Source organism: Musca domestica, unplaced genomic scaffold (genome assembly GCF_030504385.1).
Source record: "Musca domestica strain aabys unplaced genomic scaffold, Musca_domestica.polishedcontigs.V.1.1 6, whole genome shotgun sequence".
NCBI lineage: Eukaryota > Metazoa > Arthropoda > Insecta > Diptera > Muscidae > Musca > Musca domestica.
In genome coordinates, this window is record NW_026712363.1 from 22,523,414 (window position 1) to 22,538,957 (window position 15,544).

At 35.5% G+C, this 15,544-nt stretch overlaps 2 protein-coding genes across 2 annotated transcripts in view; both read right to left on the minus strand.

Annotated features, from left to right (window-relative positions):
- Positions 1-1,367: 1,367 nt before the first annotated feature.
- Positions 1,368-9,294, minus strand: LOC101900753 (serine/arginine repetitive matrix protein 1). The gene is made up of 4 exons (XM_005189643.4): positions 8,470-9,294; positions 4,569-6,460; positions 3,956-4,500; positions 1,368-3,879 (listed from the first exon to the last, which is right to left on the minus strand). Exons 1-4 carry the CDS (start codon positions 8,479-8,481, stop codon positions 2,462-2,464), a joined length of 3,867 nt encoding a protein of 1,288 aa, XP_005189700.1. The 5' UTR covers positions 8,482-9,294; the 3' UTR covers positions 1,368-2,461.
- A 2,898-nt stretch (positions 9,295-12,192) lies between these two features.
- The window catches only part of LOC101892881 (uncharacterized), a 46,491-nt gene continuing 43,139 nt past the window's right edge, over positions 12,193-15,544 (minus strand). The window contains exons 4-5 of the mRNA XM_059129317.1: positions 13,214-13,394; positions 12,193-13,139 (exon numbers count right to left, since the gene is read on the minus strand). Of these exons, the coding sequence (XP_058985300.1) occupies positions 12,956-13,139; positions 13,214-13,394 (365 nt within the window). The 3' untranslated portion in view covers positions 12,193-12,955. The remainder of the gene's footprint in view (positions 13,140-13,213; positions 13,395-15,544) is intronic.

The window sequence follows — 15,544 nt, forward strand, 5'->3', positions numbered from 1 at the left end:
AACGGTACCTGCCGATATTCGGAATTTTGATGATTTTAGCTACATTCGGCCCTATTACGGTTATCGTCGACGTCGCAAAATGAAGTCGAAGCGACAATAATGATATTAGGGTTGTCGTTTTTTGTCGATAGCGACAAATGGTTGCCATTATCATTGTCGATACAACAGTCGACGTGAAGTCGATTTTTGAGAATATCTGTCGCCGTAAAAAATTGTGACGACATAGTACTTTTTAGTCGACGTTGATATTGTAAGCATTTTGTATTTGATATTTGACCATGAAAATAACAACAGCAAAACAATTTGAACTTTTGGTTTCCGAATTGATTGAGGATTTACCAAAGGTCATGTTCCAGCAAATTTTAATTCACATTGGGAATCCATTACTACAAAATTAAATGTAAACGGGCCTCCGATTAGAGACTCCGATGGCTGGCAAAAAGTATGTAAAAATTAAAATTATTTTTGTATGTTTTTATTAGTTGGTTTTCTAAAATTCTTCTAGGTTTGGAAAGATTAAAAATTTAAAACTAAAAAGAAACTTGTGCACAACAAGGGTGAAACCAGCAGCAATGGAGGTGGCATTTTTAGGCAAATGAGTTTGTCGCCTTTGGAGGAGTCTGTCGCGAATATAATGCAGTTTCAAAAGTTATGGAATCCACCAGGTCGTGCACTTGGAATAGAAGATAAGGAAAACATAAGTGTAATAGACGTTATAGTTCATGAAAATGAGCAAGTGGACAATGCTGAAAAAACAATGTTAAAAAGTCACCAAGGAAAGCAGAAACTATTGAACTCTTGAAAGAGCGGCGTAAACTTTTGGAACAACACAATCAAGAGCCAGGCAATGCAAATATGTTTGTTGGCTGCCTTAACACTCGCCGCTGCACTACAAATACATTCTTCTCTTCATCCTCACTTGAACTTAAGATATGTAAAGCATGTATAATCTTCATTTTTTTACTATATATTTTATTTTTCCGAAAGAGTCCAAATTAGAATTCAAAATACCAAAAAAAATATCTTTTTTTGTCAATAACAAGGAAGTGTTGCCAACGTTTTTTTAATTTTTGCCAACTTTTATTTTAAACTGTCGATGTCGCTTCTATGCCTTACCATAATACCATTTTTGAATCGAAGCGACGGCGACTCGCACATAAAGTCGACGACGACTATAGTAACGACAACCGTAATTGGGCCGATTATTCACCGATTTTTTTTAAGTTTCGCATTTGTAATGGTATTTTAAATATTTTGGTAAAATTAGATATCACAAAAAATAAACATTACAAAAAAATCCTTTTAACCCCAGTTAAGTAGGGTTTTCAAAAAAAGTAAAAAAGAAATAAACACCATAACACTATCAATTGGTTCCTTATATCTTTATTATTCTTTTTGTTTATCAGAAAAGTTGCAGTTTTGTTCCTGCAATTTCATTATATCCATGTTTTGTTGTTTTGCTTTCACATGTATTTTTATTTGTTATTATTATTAATTATTGGTAATTAACTCTCCTTAAATTACATACGCTCAAACACGGGAGTCGGGGGTATATAGAGAATAAATACATATTTTCAAGTTTTATATGTATTTGTTGTTTTCTTTTTAATATTTTTAAATTGTTTTTTAGTTTATATAAAGACGAATTTTGTTTTTACTCGTGTAATTATTTATTTAAGAAACTACTTAAATGTTAAAAACTAAAAAAAAAGAAAAACGAAGAAATGGATAAAAATTCTTCAATGGTTTTTGTTTCGTTATAATGCATATAAAAAGTTTGACTTTGCAGAGAGGGTTTTTTCCGAAAAAAATAATGCTACTTGGCCATCCAAGACAAATATGGCCGATTCATGTGTAAAATTTAGACCATAATATAATACCAACAAAAATATGCAAAAAGTGTTAATAATTGTTTATACGACTTTCAAACAAAAATATCATCAGGTCTAAACAAGTAAAGAGTGGTGGTGGTGTGAAGCGTTTTTAGAATTCAAATAATTTGTCAATTGAAACGCAAAGAATCTTTGTCCTAATGTGACGTTGAGGAAAGTACCATGAGTTTATTCTTCTTCTTCTTCTTGTCCACCGGGCCTTAGACCATATTTTAAAATAATTTTGGTCTAACATTTACTTCGATTTAGTAAGGTAAAAAAATTCTTCAAATTTTGCACCGCTCTGCATTAGAACAAATGGTATTCCGTCGTATGCAAATTACTTTTTAAAAGCTAAATTTTAGCACTAAACACACAGTATGATGTGGAACGGATGATTGCATTAGAGACTGGTTGGATTGGTGTATGCGTGAGTGTGTGTTTATGTTTGTTGGTGCTTACAGTTTATGTATATGTCCTTAAGAAATGTTTACAAATAAAAGAGAAAAACAAAAAAAACTTTTTTGTTTTCAAAATGAAAAGGTTCTGTTTTGTTGTTTGTGTGTCACATCTTAACACATAAAGTTAAGCTAATCTAACTTCTTCATAGACTTTAGAGCACGTTCTCTTAATTGTTTTTCTAGGTCTTCATTGATACCCCCGCCCAGCAGTAGGGAAGCTGTTGTGGCGGTTGCAGCTTTGGATGAGGAGGCTTTGTCATCTTTTTTATACGTCACCTCAGATGCATCGTCGTCATCACTACTGGAGGATGTATCAGCCTTTTTGTTACGTTTCTTGTGTTTCTTGTGTTTTTTACTCTTCTTACTGCTGTGCTTCTTGTGTTTCTTATGCTTTTTCTTTTTGCTCGACTCGTCCTCGGAATCGGATGAACTATCATCAGAATTGCGTTTGGAAGTCTTTTTGGACTTCTTACGTTTCTTTTTGGCTACCGCATGTTGATCCTCAGAATCGGAGGAATCATTTTTAGATTTTTTATGACTTGTCAGTGAATGCGTTCGTTTGCGTGAACCCAATTTGGACTTTGCATCAGCCTCTGTCGTTCTGTCATTTTCATCAACTTCGGAATCTGATTTTTGTCGTTTTGTTTCTGTTTTTTGCACAGACTTTTTAGAAGATATGGGCAAAATGTCCGCATTTGCCTTACTCCGTTTATTGGAGGATGAAGAGGCAGATATATCGCCAGCACCAGTTGGCATTTCTTTACGTTTATCTCCAGATTTGTCTCGTCTTCGTTCATCATCATTATTATTGCTACTAACATTCGCTGTTGTCGGCTTCGCTGGTTCCTTGTTATTTCCCAAATTTTTGACAGCCATTAATTTGGCTTTCTTACGCCGTTGTCTTTCATCCTCACTGTCTTCTGAATCACTGTCACTTGAAGAGCTTTGTTGTTTCCGGGCAGATGAAGATTTTGCAGCTATTTCTTGTTTTTCAGATTTATCTCTACTGGATTTGGCTGCAACAACTGGAGCCGACTTTTTACTGGCTGCTTCTTTTTGTTGCTTAAGAGCCGCCGCCGCTGCCTTCTCCTTTTCTTTACGTAATTTATTCTTTTGCTGTTCGGCCTCTTCGTCTGAGCTGTCATCATCGTCATCGCTGTCTTCACTATCATCTGAACTATCAGAGGAACTTGAATCACTTTCTTGTCGAGATTTCTTGGCAGATTTTTTGTCCGCAGCAGCAGATTTCTTAAGGTTAGCGGCAGCAGCCGGATTTTCCGTTGCTGCTGCTGCTTGTTTGCGCTCATGTGGTTTAAGGAACGGTGACGGTGTTCTTGACAAGCTTACACTGTAGCGATCACGACGTGCAGGGGGTAGAGGTGCAGATTTTTTGGGTTTGGTAGTTTCGACCGGAGCTGGTGAGGGTTCAGGTTTAGTCTTAACTGGTGTCGGTTCTTGTCTAGACCTATGATGTTTGTCATTCTGTTCTTCGTGAGACAAATCAATTAGTTTGACTGGGGGAGCACAATATTCCACAGATGAACGTCCTGAAAAAGCAAATAAATCGTAATTATTATCAAGTGTTTCATATTTCACAATAAGCTTTTTTTCTTTTGATCATACCTGTACTTTCACCGCGTGATTTGTTCGATTCACGCCTACGTTTTTCCTCACGTTTCTCTTCTCGTTTCTCCCTTTTGCTTATGACTGGTTTGCGTGGTGATAATCTAGAGTCGATGGTTCGTCCAAATACAGTTGCTGGTATCTTGGCCTCATCCGATTGTCCATCTTCTTCCCAGTTTGTGCTGGTCGATTTAGAACGTCGTTTATTAGGCTGCGGTGATACTCGTACAGGGGATAATGGACGACGTTCTATAGAATTGTTTCGACGATCTCTTGATGGTCGCTGGGGCGAATATCGCTTCTGTGGTGAAAAGTTTCGATACTGCCTGGGAGACGAACGCCGCTCCCTTGAAAAACGTCTTTGGGGCGAGCGGCGATCAAAACGATTACCGCCGCCCATCATGCCACCACCTCTTCCGCCTCCTCCTCCCCCTGGTCCGCCACGATCTCGGCTTAGACTGCGACGACCCCACTGATTCATACGACCGCGATTGCCTCTATTATTGCCGCGGAAATTAGGAGGGGATCGTCTACCCCTATTAAACCTAGTAAAAACAAATAAAAACCATTAAAATTTTACATACGAGTATGCTTTTTGGGTTTCCTTATTTACCTTCTTGGTGATCTGGAGCGATTGCGTGAAAACGATCTAGGACGTGGTGAACGAGATCTTCGACGGGAACGTGACCGTTGTTGTCGCCTATCATCAAAGCGTGGCGGAGAACGGCGACGATTTTGCATGTAACCACCACGGCCGCCACGGCTACGTGATTCACCACGTTTACCTCCTCCACCTCCGCCAGGTCCTCCTCCTCTACCACCCATTTCCCTATCAAATGAACTGGCCGATGAGTCTCTATTATTGCGATATTGACGCTTGTTTTGTATACTGTTTTTATTGCGCTTCAACTCAAAGTTATCCTGTGGTGTTCCATGAGAACGTGATCGACTAGCGGAACGAGAGCGTCGGTTACTATTGCGCTTATGATTGGAAATATGGGATGAACGAGAGCGCGAACGTGATCTGGAGCGCGAAATGCGGGATGGGGATCGTGATCTAGATCGGGAACGTGAACGCGATCGGGTACGAGAACGGGAGGAACGCATGCGGGACCTAGAACGTGTTCGTGAACGGCTCTGAGATCTTGAACGTGTTCGTGATCGACTATGAGTTCTAGAACGCGACCTTGAACGCGACATACGTTGTGGTGAACGAGGTTTGCGGTCCTGCGACACTCTACTGCGACTGCGACTACGTGACAAAGAACGTTTTTGTGGTAGGGGTTTTGTGGCGAATGGATTGCGGGGATTTTTGGTTACTGAACCCTTTTTGTCGTGGCCGTTCTGAGCCAAATTGGAATCCCGTGTAATGGAACGCCTACGCCTGGGCGATATAGATTTACGTGGAGTCGGACTCAGTTTGGGAGCTTTCTTATCCAAAGATCTAGAACGAGATTTACGGTTTCTAGAGCGGGAACGATCTCGCCGTTTTGGCGGTGATGCAGAGCGTGACTTTTGTCGTCTTGCGCTACGATCCTTCGAACGTGAACGTTTTCTTTGACGTTCCGGTGAGCGCCGCCTAGGCGATCTGGACCCACGTCTACGATCCTTCTCTCTCGAGTCGTTTCGTTTGTTACGTGTTGGTGAGGAACGATCACGAGACGAACGATCTCTCTGTTTCGAACGCTCACGAGATTGTTTACGTGGGGATCTTCCTCTGCGCGGAGATCTGTCTCTACTGCCCGCCTTCTTCTCCCTTGATTTGGAACGTGAACGATCCTTTTTCGACGTTTCTCTCAAAGAATCCGTATTGTTTGTAGACTTGTCATTGTTTTCTTTATTTTTGCGATCATCTGAATTGGAAGAGTTATTTTTTGCCGACAGATGGGATCGTACCTGTTCTATGGCACTCAAGGTACTTGGTGGCAGCTGTTGTTCTCGTTCCTTTTGTGTTAGGGTGCGTTCTTTACTGCCGCCACCTGAGCCTCGTGATGCACCACGACCACGCCGATTACGATCACGGGATCGGGAGCGTGACCGGGATCTGGATCGAGATCTAGAGCGACCACGAGATCTTGATCGTGATCGATCGTTACGTTCACGATGTCGATTTTCTTCATCTCTTTTGAGAATTTCGTCTTTTTTCTGTTGTATAAATTCAGCCGGTATGCCTGTTTCACTCTCCTGTGCAGACAAAAGAAGTGCCCACAACTCACCCATGAATTGTCGTGCATTTGGTCCATTCAAAAAGCCAGTCATATTAATCTGCATTTTCTTTGGACACGGAAATTTCTCCTCCTCCAATTGATTGTAAACAAATTCGGCAACAACATCGTCTTCAATGTGTAGAATTTCTGTTATTTTCTTGCTAATCCACGGCCGTAAAACGTCCAATTTTACTTTGGACATGTCTACACGTTTATTTAGACAATCACCAAATTTCATTTGTTTCATAAGTTTCTTCTCTTTGTCGCTAAAGCGAGTATCTTGCTGTTGTGTTGTGCCCTAGAACGAAACGTTAGAGAGTGAAATTACTGGGTAACATCTTAATTTGTACAATTATGAAATATGGATATGAAAAGAATAAAGTTCTTATAGTTACACTAGCGATACGTTCAATACTTATTGATGTATTCCTATTTTTCATTCGAGAAATCTGAAAGTTGAGACATTGCAAAACTAATATTTTAAACACTTCCTATGTGTGGAAACATTTAATTTCGATGCAGAGACAATGTGGCTTTTACCATAATTTGTTGAATAAGGAAAACATGAGTCTTAATGGTTCTAGGACGGATTTCAAGTATTCAGATGATTATTGTGAACTTGCAAATACTCTGTAAAGAAAAGGAATTTGCCAAGTTATCTAATAGAGATATCGCAACTTGACTTCAGTAGAGTAGAACAGGGATGTGCTGAAAATAGTTATAAGGAACTGAAGTCAAAGTTCCTTCCTTTTTTTGGTAAGCCAGAAATTAGTTTTTTGTATGTGACACAAGTCAGTTTGTAGTTTTGTAGTTTTAAGCAAGCGAAATTTACTTGGGACAAAAATACCCTGGTTTGTCGCTGTTCATCAGCTGCAAAGTATGCTTCAATATAACTACAAATTTGAATTGCTGTCAGACTTTTTCCTACGGCGTTGGATCTCCCTTTCTAGATCCTGTAGGTCGTTCCTCACACGCTTAGAGGGGGGTATTTTTATACAACATAGGTATTATGGTTTTTAAGTTTTCCCAAGCCAGTACCGCAACGAAAGCATACGGTTAGTTTGGCTTTCGAAAATAACTCTTATTACGCTACTGTTCTATTACATAAATCTCTTTCAAACATAGAACCCACATTATCAGTAATTTCGCCAAAGGACTGAGCTAGCTAATAAGTGCAATTAACCAGTAAGGAGCTGTATTTTATATATTTCCCCGAATATCGTTACTACGGAGTGCATATTGCGGCTGCCCAGGACAAATTCAATAAATTAGATGAGCTATATATATGGGAGCTATAGCTATATCTGAACCGATTTTCACTAAATTTGACATACTTGTTTCTAGACTCAATTTGGTCGTAAGTGGTGGTGCTAATATAACAAGTTTGGTGCACTGTAAAAGGCAAATCGGTCGAAGATATATATGGGGGCTATATCCAAATCTCAACCGATCTCCATAAAATTTACCAAAGGTATTTCTGAGCTGATAAAATATATAAAATTCCCCCGATATATAAAATTGCGGATGTCCAGGACAAATTCAATAAATCGCATTAGCAATATATATGGAAGCTATAGATATATATAAAACGATTTTCACCAAATTTGACATACTTGTTTCTAGACTCAAATTGGTCGTAAGTACCAAATTCCATCCCATAGGGGCTAATATCGGACGAAGTTAAATAATGTGAGCTATATCTAAATTTTGACCGATTATCTCCAATTTCAATAGGGCTCGTCCTTGAGTCAAGCAAATTATTGATGCAAAATTTTATCTGAATCGGGCAATAAATGCGACCTGTACCTTATCGACACAGAATTCGATCCTCGTTTCCTTTTGCCAGCACAAAGACATAATACCCTGACGACCTTGTGGTGTAGGGTATAAAAATCCTTTTCTTGGTTTCAAAGAATCCATCGTTTCATTAATTTTCCGTAGGATTAGTGTAGACTATAATACCACCCATGATTTTGAATTAACGTCTATTACGGTCTTAGTGGTGTTTATATTTGAAATCAGTGGGAATTTGACAGAGTTTTTGTTGTTAGCGAGTGATTGGCTTAGACGACCGTCTGCCTCTGTTATAAATGAATTGGCTACGTGAATCTGCCCTAGTTTCAAAAGAATATTTGTGTTCTACCTCAGCCTCAGTTCCTAATTGACACATTTTCTGTTTTCTCCTTAGTCATCCATCGCAAAGTAATAAGAACTTATGGGTCTTAAAGTTAATTATTGCTAGAAATAGGTACTTAAAATATATATATATAAAAAACAATAACAAATGCATTAACATAACCAACTTACTGTGAACATCATCTTGTCACCCTTTAGTGTTGCAAACGTTTAAGCAATAAATAAAAAGAACACAACACACACACACCAAGCCGCCGATAACCGGAAGATGGATACGAGGAAAAGAGGATTTGGGAACGCAAATGAAGATATTATTGGAAATATGTGTTCCTGGCTTTTGAAACGAAGCAAAGAATGTGTTATGTATGGTGCTTCTGCTTCTTCTTTATTTATCAATAAGTTATTATGTACAATTTTTCTTATTTTTTATTTCGTTCGGCAAACGCATTGATTTTTTGTTTTTTGCTTTTCTTGTTTTATTTTGTAACACACTTTTCACATTCTTTTTTTCACACAAGAATTGGCAATATTGATATTAAAAAAAACACCATGCATCCAGTTCCCACTCTTTTGTGGACGCAGAGAAAAAACCGGGTTGAACTCCAAACGCCAAAACGGCGTGGTGGTGCAAAATATAAAACCAAAATTGACTGTTTGCCTTTGCTGCTTCTCTTATCGTGACAACTACGACGACCGCAGCAACGACAACACACGGCTAAGAAACAGCATCAAAAGGTAATGAGAAAATATCGTCCGCAGAGGAGAAAAATATGTGTACTTTTTCGTTTTGTGGCTTTACCGATGATTTTATACGCTTTCTTGCAAATAACTAAACACAATTTCATTGAATTATGTCAACTGATCCATTATATTTGTTTTTCTTGGCCAATAGACACAATATTTTTCCTGAAAATATTGTGAATTCTATAAAAATTTTAAAAATTTCCTATACGGCACAAGCAAAAATTGGAGAACGCACCGAAAAGAAAATTAAACGAATGTTTCGTTGAGTGCGTAGCGTTGCCAACTAAATGCAATAACAAAAACGTCATGTTTTGCCGTAAAAAAACGTCAACATAGAAAATCGCCAATACAAAGCAAATGTTAAAAGGCGTTTACACAAGACCACATGTTTTGACTAGGTTTTGCACACATAGGCCGGTTATTACATCTTTGTGATAGATAAAAACTGATGTTGTCGAACAGATAAATTGTTTTTCGTTATTACAAGTTCAAGTACAAACTGCCCAATAAGCAAAAGATCAGACCATTTTAACTTTATCTTTTAAAGTAAAGTTTGCTGAATTTATGTTGTTATATTTTATATTGATAATATGGCAATACCACAAAATATAGTCAAATAAAAAAATGTATAACGCAAATAGTTTATTTTATGTTAAAGACCAAAATTGAAGACATATTTCACGAAATTAATTACATATTCGTTTTGTTTATCCCTTTTAAACAAAAATTAAGATACCGTTGTGAAAAAATGATGAGACCCAGTTACATTCACAAATGATTATGAGAACACCATAATGTGAACTTAATCTGTATAAAGAAATTATATGAAAACGGGATATCATTTTCTGTGGCATGAAGATGCTGTTAAAAGATTAAAATTGGAAACATATGATTGCATGTCTGTACCTTTTTATATTCTCCAACATATTGTGAAGGGTATATTAAGTTTGTCATTCCGTTTGCAACACCTCGAAATATACATGTTAGACCCCGCAAAGTATATATATTCTCGATCAGCATAAAATTCAATGTCGATTTAGCGATGTCCATCAGTTCGTCTGTGGAAATCACTCCAGCTTTCGTTGGTTGATAAAATTTTTCTTAAATATGTGTTTGGTCTGCAGGACTTTTGGTATAGAAAATGAGCTAAATAGGTCCACGTTAAGGTACCTCCCTATATTCGGTATTTCGATGATTTTAGCGACATTATTCGTCGGAATGGTATCAAATTTCGTATTTGAAGTTCCTAATAGGTACTACAGCCTGTGACTGAAAATTATCTATGCAAATCCAGGTCTTCGTATAGCCCCCATATAACGGTGCCTCCCTGCATTCGGCATCTTGGTAATTTCAGCGGCATTATTCGCCGGAATGGCTTCAAATTTCGTATTTGCACTAAATAATGGATACTACAGCCTGTGACAGAAAATTGTCTCTGCAGATCCATGTTTTCCAATAGTTCCCCCAATATCGGTACCTCCCAATATTCGGTATTTTGAGGATTTTAGCTACATGATTCACCGGAATTGTTTCAAATTGTCTATGCGGGTCCACGTCTTCGTATAGCACCATATGTTAGTACCTCCCTTTTTTCGGTACTTAGCTGATTGCCTATGCAGATCCAGATTTTTGCATAGCATCCATATCTGTACCTCTATATATTCAGTATATTGATGTTTTTGCGACATTATTATTATTGGGTATTAGGAAATTGCCTGTGTATATCCACGTTCTCGTATGGACCCCAATATAACTGTGACTCCCTATATTCTGCATTCTTAAGTTTTTAAGAGAATTGTTAATGGATTTTTTTTTTTGAAAATTTCCATATTCCATATGGTGGACGGTATTTAAAGTTAGGCTCCGCCGAAAATACTGTTTTTAATAGTTAATTCTACCCATGGTAGAAGAATATAGGTAGATGCATCAACGCTGGGGAACATTGATATGTCAAAATTTTTAAAATGTTTTGGAAAATAAGTGACTGTGTCGCAGCAGCTGTGTCGATGCGACTACCTGTATTTTTCTACCATAGCAGCGACAAAATGTAATCTTTTTATTAAAAACCTTCAGAGAATTTGTGTCTACCGTCCTGATTCTACCACAAAAGCAATAAATTTATTTATATTTTTCAAAGATTTCAGCAAATAGTTTAAGAAGAAGAAACATTTATCTATTGCAAATCTTAAGTCTGGGACAATGAACTGTCAAACTAAATTTGAAATTTAAAATTTTGAATGAAAAGTTATTTAAATTCGTTAAAATTGTTGAAAAACGAATATCATAACAATCTTCGATTGGTGTCGTATAAGAAAGCATGTCAAAATCTACTTATTTTTGAAAAAGCATTTCAAAATTTTTGACATATCAATGTTCCCAAGCGTTGATGCATCTACCTGTATTTTTCTACCATGGTCTCCGTAAAAAATATCCAGTAAAGTTATTTTGTATTAGGCGATTGACTAAACGAACATCATTCAGTAACACTTTGTACAAATTAACATGTAAACGCATGAAAACACTACTAACAACGTAGTCTTAACATACCTTAAATATTGAACTGACGAGCGCCATCTACCATGAAACTTTGTTAGTTCAAGAAAATGCAATGGGGCAATAAGTTAACGGTAATGCTTTAACATTGCCGTATGTCCAACTGCAATGTGCATTATGCCATGTTTACGTTAGAACTTTTTGTGGGGGGTTAACCGACTTTGAGAGGATTTATTTGAAGTATGAGTAATAGATATGACAATTTTAATCCAAATCCAATCGGTTAACCCATTTATGTATAAACGTACTGTAAGGAAGTAGTATGTAAGGACATTTCGATCTCATTTACCTGACTTTTACGTCAAAAGACAACTTTCAGTGACAATTGTAACCAAATGTTCAGTATTTTTGCTTAAAGGCATGTTTACGTTCGATCTTTTTCCGGGTTAACCTTCGTTATGAAGATTTGTTTGAGGCATATGTAATGGTATTGACAATTTAAAGTTTAAATTTTAAATCGACTGGAGTTTTTAAATCCTAAACTGAATATTTTATCAATATCTGCTAATTATGCTAATTGGGTTTTAGACACTTATTTCAACAATTAAAAGATCCTTCAACATGTTTTTTTACATATTTATTTAATAAATTATTGATTATCTTATGTTTTCATTGAATTTACAAAATAAATGCGACACTGCGTTTTTTGATATTAATTATAATTATGTAGTATTTTTACTTAGTTGTAAATGTTTCTAAACACTAAATTATAAAAATGTTATATCATTTTGATTTAATTATATAAATATGTTAATATATAGGACATACATTTCTTTTCCAAAAACGACATTGTTCAACACTGGAAGGAAGACATTTAGAAAATAATGGAATTTTCCATATTCGAAAGACGTTGGATATTGAAAAATGTCGTAACTGGAAACAAATAGCGATGATGAAAGAAATAAATAAGTTTTCTATAACAAAAAAGAAAAGGGGGATTTCATATTTTTAATGTGAAAATAAAATCTAAGTATCCAAAATATATTTTTGGAACAGCTTGAAGAACACGTTACTTAAACACTATGTTTAAATGTAGAAAATATTAATGTATTCAACATTTACACATACATAAATATTTCATTAAATAGTTTGTTTATACTTTCTTAATGAACTATGAAATTATAACAATAATAATTTCCTTAGTTGTCAAGGAAGTACAACATTTTGCGGACATTTATCTTTAGTCGAATTTTGAGAGAAAAGGCAATCTAACATTTCTATGGTACTTTTGTGAACGCCAAATTTAGTACTCTAGGTTGAAGGCCATCTCAAAATGGCATTATGTTGCCGGTAGTAGTGAGTAATATTAACTGAAAAAAAACTTGTGCTTCTTTTTTATGCAATTCTATTTATTTCTATTCTATGGTATCATATTGGGTTCCTGGGCAGCTCCTGTCGAGTATTTCGGTTTGCAGACACAACCACTTTCGACCAACACATAATCTTGACCTGTAAGCGTTACCGGTCCCAAGGGTATAACCAAGAACAAATAAGGCACATATGTTTGGGTACATTCACCCCTGACAACATCACATTCTGATGATCTAAAAACAAACAAAAAACGGATCAATATTAGAATACGTTTGTTAGGTTTAAGAATTTTTTAATGTTTACTTACTCGCACACTTCAAACACAACTTGTTGCAATAGGTCAGGGAATTTTTGAACAATTGTCACTGGCTGGCCAGAGGTCAAACTGACACCGTACATGGGAGCTGTGGTATTGTAACGTGTTTTACACAAACGGGCCGGTGTACTTCTGCATTGATCAACTTGTGGGGTTTGTTTGGCAGATCGTCCTAAAAGAAGTTTTTAGAAATTAGATTTTTTTAAAATATTTAAATTAGAAATTTAAGGTATAATATCAACATTTTATACAAATGCTAAGTTTTTTTTACATAATATTCATGCTAGGATTAAGAAGGTAAAGTCATGCAATATTATATTTACATTTTTTCAAAATTATTCATTGTCAACATTTATATTTATAAATCCAGAGAAATCAGAGATGGGAACCTGTTTTTTATTCAATAAAATTTGACAAAATTTGACTAAAATACATGAAGAATATATATTTGAATCTACTTTTGTGAAAATTCATAGTTTGATACAAAGTTTCAATAATTTTTCGTAAGTTGAGGATATATAAAAGGCTGACTCCTTCGTAAAGGAGTTTTAGGTTGACTTTACACTCATTTGTTATATTGCCATGGTAGAAGAATATAGGTAGATGCATAAACACTTGTGAACATTGATATGACAAAAAATTTTAAAATGTTTTTCAAAAGTAGACTTTTTATAGGTTTTCTTTACGACGTCAATCTGAGGTTTTTTTGATATGCATTTTTCAACAAATTTAATGTTTAAATATTTGAACGTTTAAAGAATATATATTTGAAGATACTTATGGGAAATGCATAGTTTGCTAAAAAGTTTAAACCATTTTTACTAATCTGATGCCATGTTTACGTTAGAACTTTTTGTAGGGTTAACCTATATTGAGAGGATTTATTTGAAGTAAATGTAATGGATATGACAATTTAATTTAACCCGCATATATATAAACGTACTATGAGAATACATAAAAGCTGACTTCTTCGTAAAGGACTTAGTTCAATTTAGACCCATAATTTATATTTGTGTACCCTACGCTCCTTTGTTATTTTGTATGGTAGAAGAATACAGGTATATGCATCAACACTTGAATGTCAAAAAATTCTAAAATGTGTTTTTTTTTCAAAAATAAGTAGATTTTTATATGTACGACGTCAATCGGAGGTTGTTATAATAAGCATTTTTCAACAATTTTAACGAATTCGAATGATTTTTCATTCTATATTTTTAATTTTAAAATTGGGTTGACAGTTAATTGACCTAGCAGCTGTGTCAATGCGACTACCTATATTCTTCTACCCTGTATTTTGCGTAGAAGCCAGCCAGTAAAAAACGCAATTCATGTATTCTCACCTTCAAATTTTCTATATTTTTGCGTCACCTAGTATTAGTTCCGTTCCTTTACGTGACAGAATCTTCAACTTTTGTCACTCGTTAATTGCAACCCTTTTTCATCTATGGTTTTTAAATAATTTTAATATAAATTTCATAACTATTTACGCAAGACGAGTGGCATATTTTTGAAAAATTTAATAAACCCGCCTGACGTTTTTGCTTTGATTAAATGAAACAATTCTTCGTTTTTATGTTAAGTTTTAAGTGTACAATGGATTTATAAATACAAATTTTGACAATGAGATGTTGTCAAATGAATAATTTTTGAGAAAATTGTAAACATATGTTTGCATGACTTTACCTCCTTGATTCTACCTTGATATTCAATTTCAACATCGGTTTGACAGTTCATTGTCTCAGCAGCAGTGTCGATGCGACTACCTGTATTTTTATACCATGGTATTAGTATTGCCGTACACTCCAAAGTCGCAAATGTTTTCGCAAAGGCGTTCTTTACATAGTGCATTGGAACAACAACCAAGAAAAAATATTTATGCTCTTCATTATACATTTATTTTCCAATACCAATTATCTCCATTTATATTTTTTTGTTGCATCATTTTTGGCTTTTTGAATTCTTTTTTTGGTTTTGTATGTATACGTAAACAAACATCAGCTGAGCGGCATTTATATACTCCTAGGAACATGGTAGAATAATATAGGTAGACCATGGTAGAAGAACACAGGTAGACGTATCGACAAAGCAGCTGGGACAATTCAAAAAAATTTTGCAATTAAAATTTTTGAATGAAAATTTTTTCAAATTTATAAAAATTGTTGAAAACCCCATATTATAATAACCTCCGATTGACGTTGTATATGAAAACTTATAAAAATCTACGTATATTCGATAAAAAATTTCAAAATTTTTGACATGTCAATGTTCCCAAGCGTTGATGCATCTACCTATATTCTTCTACCATAAGGTAGACGCATCGAC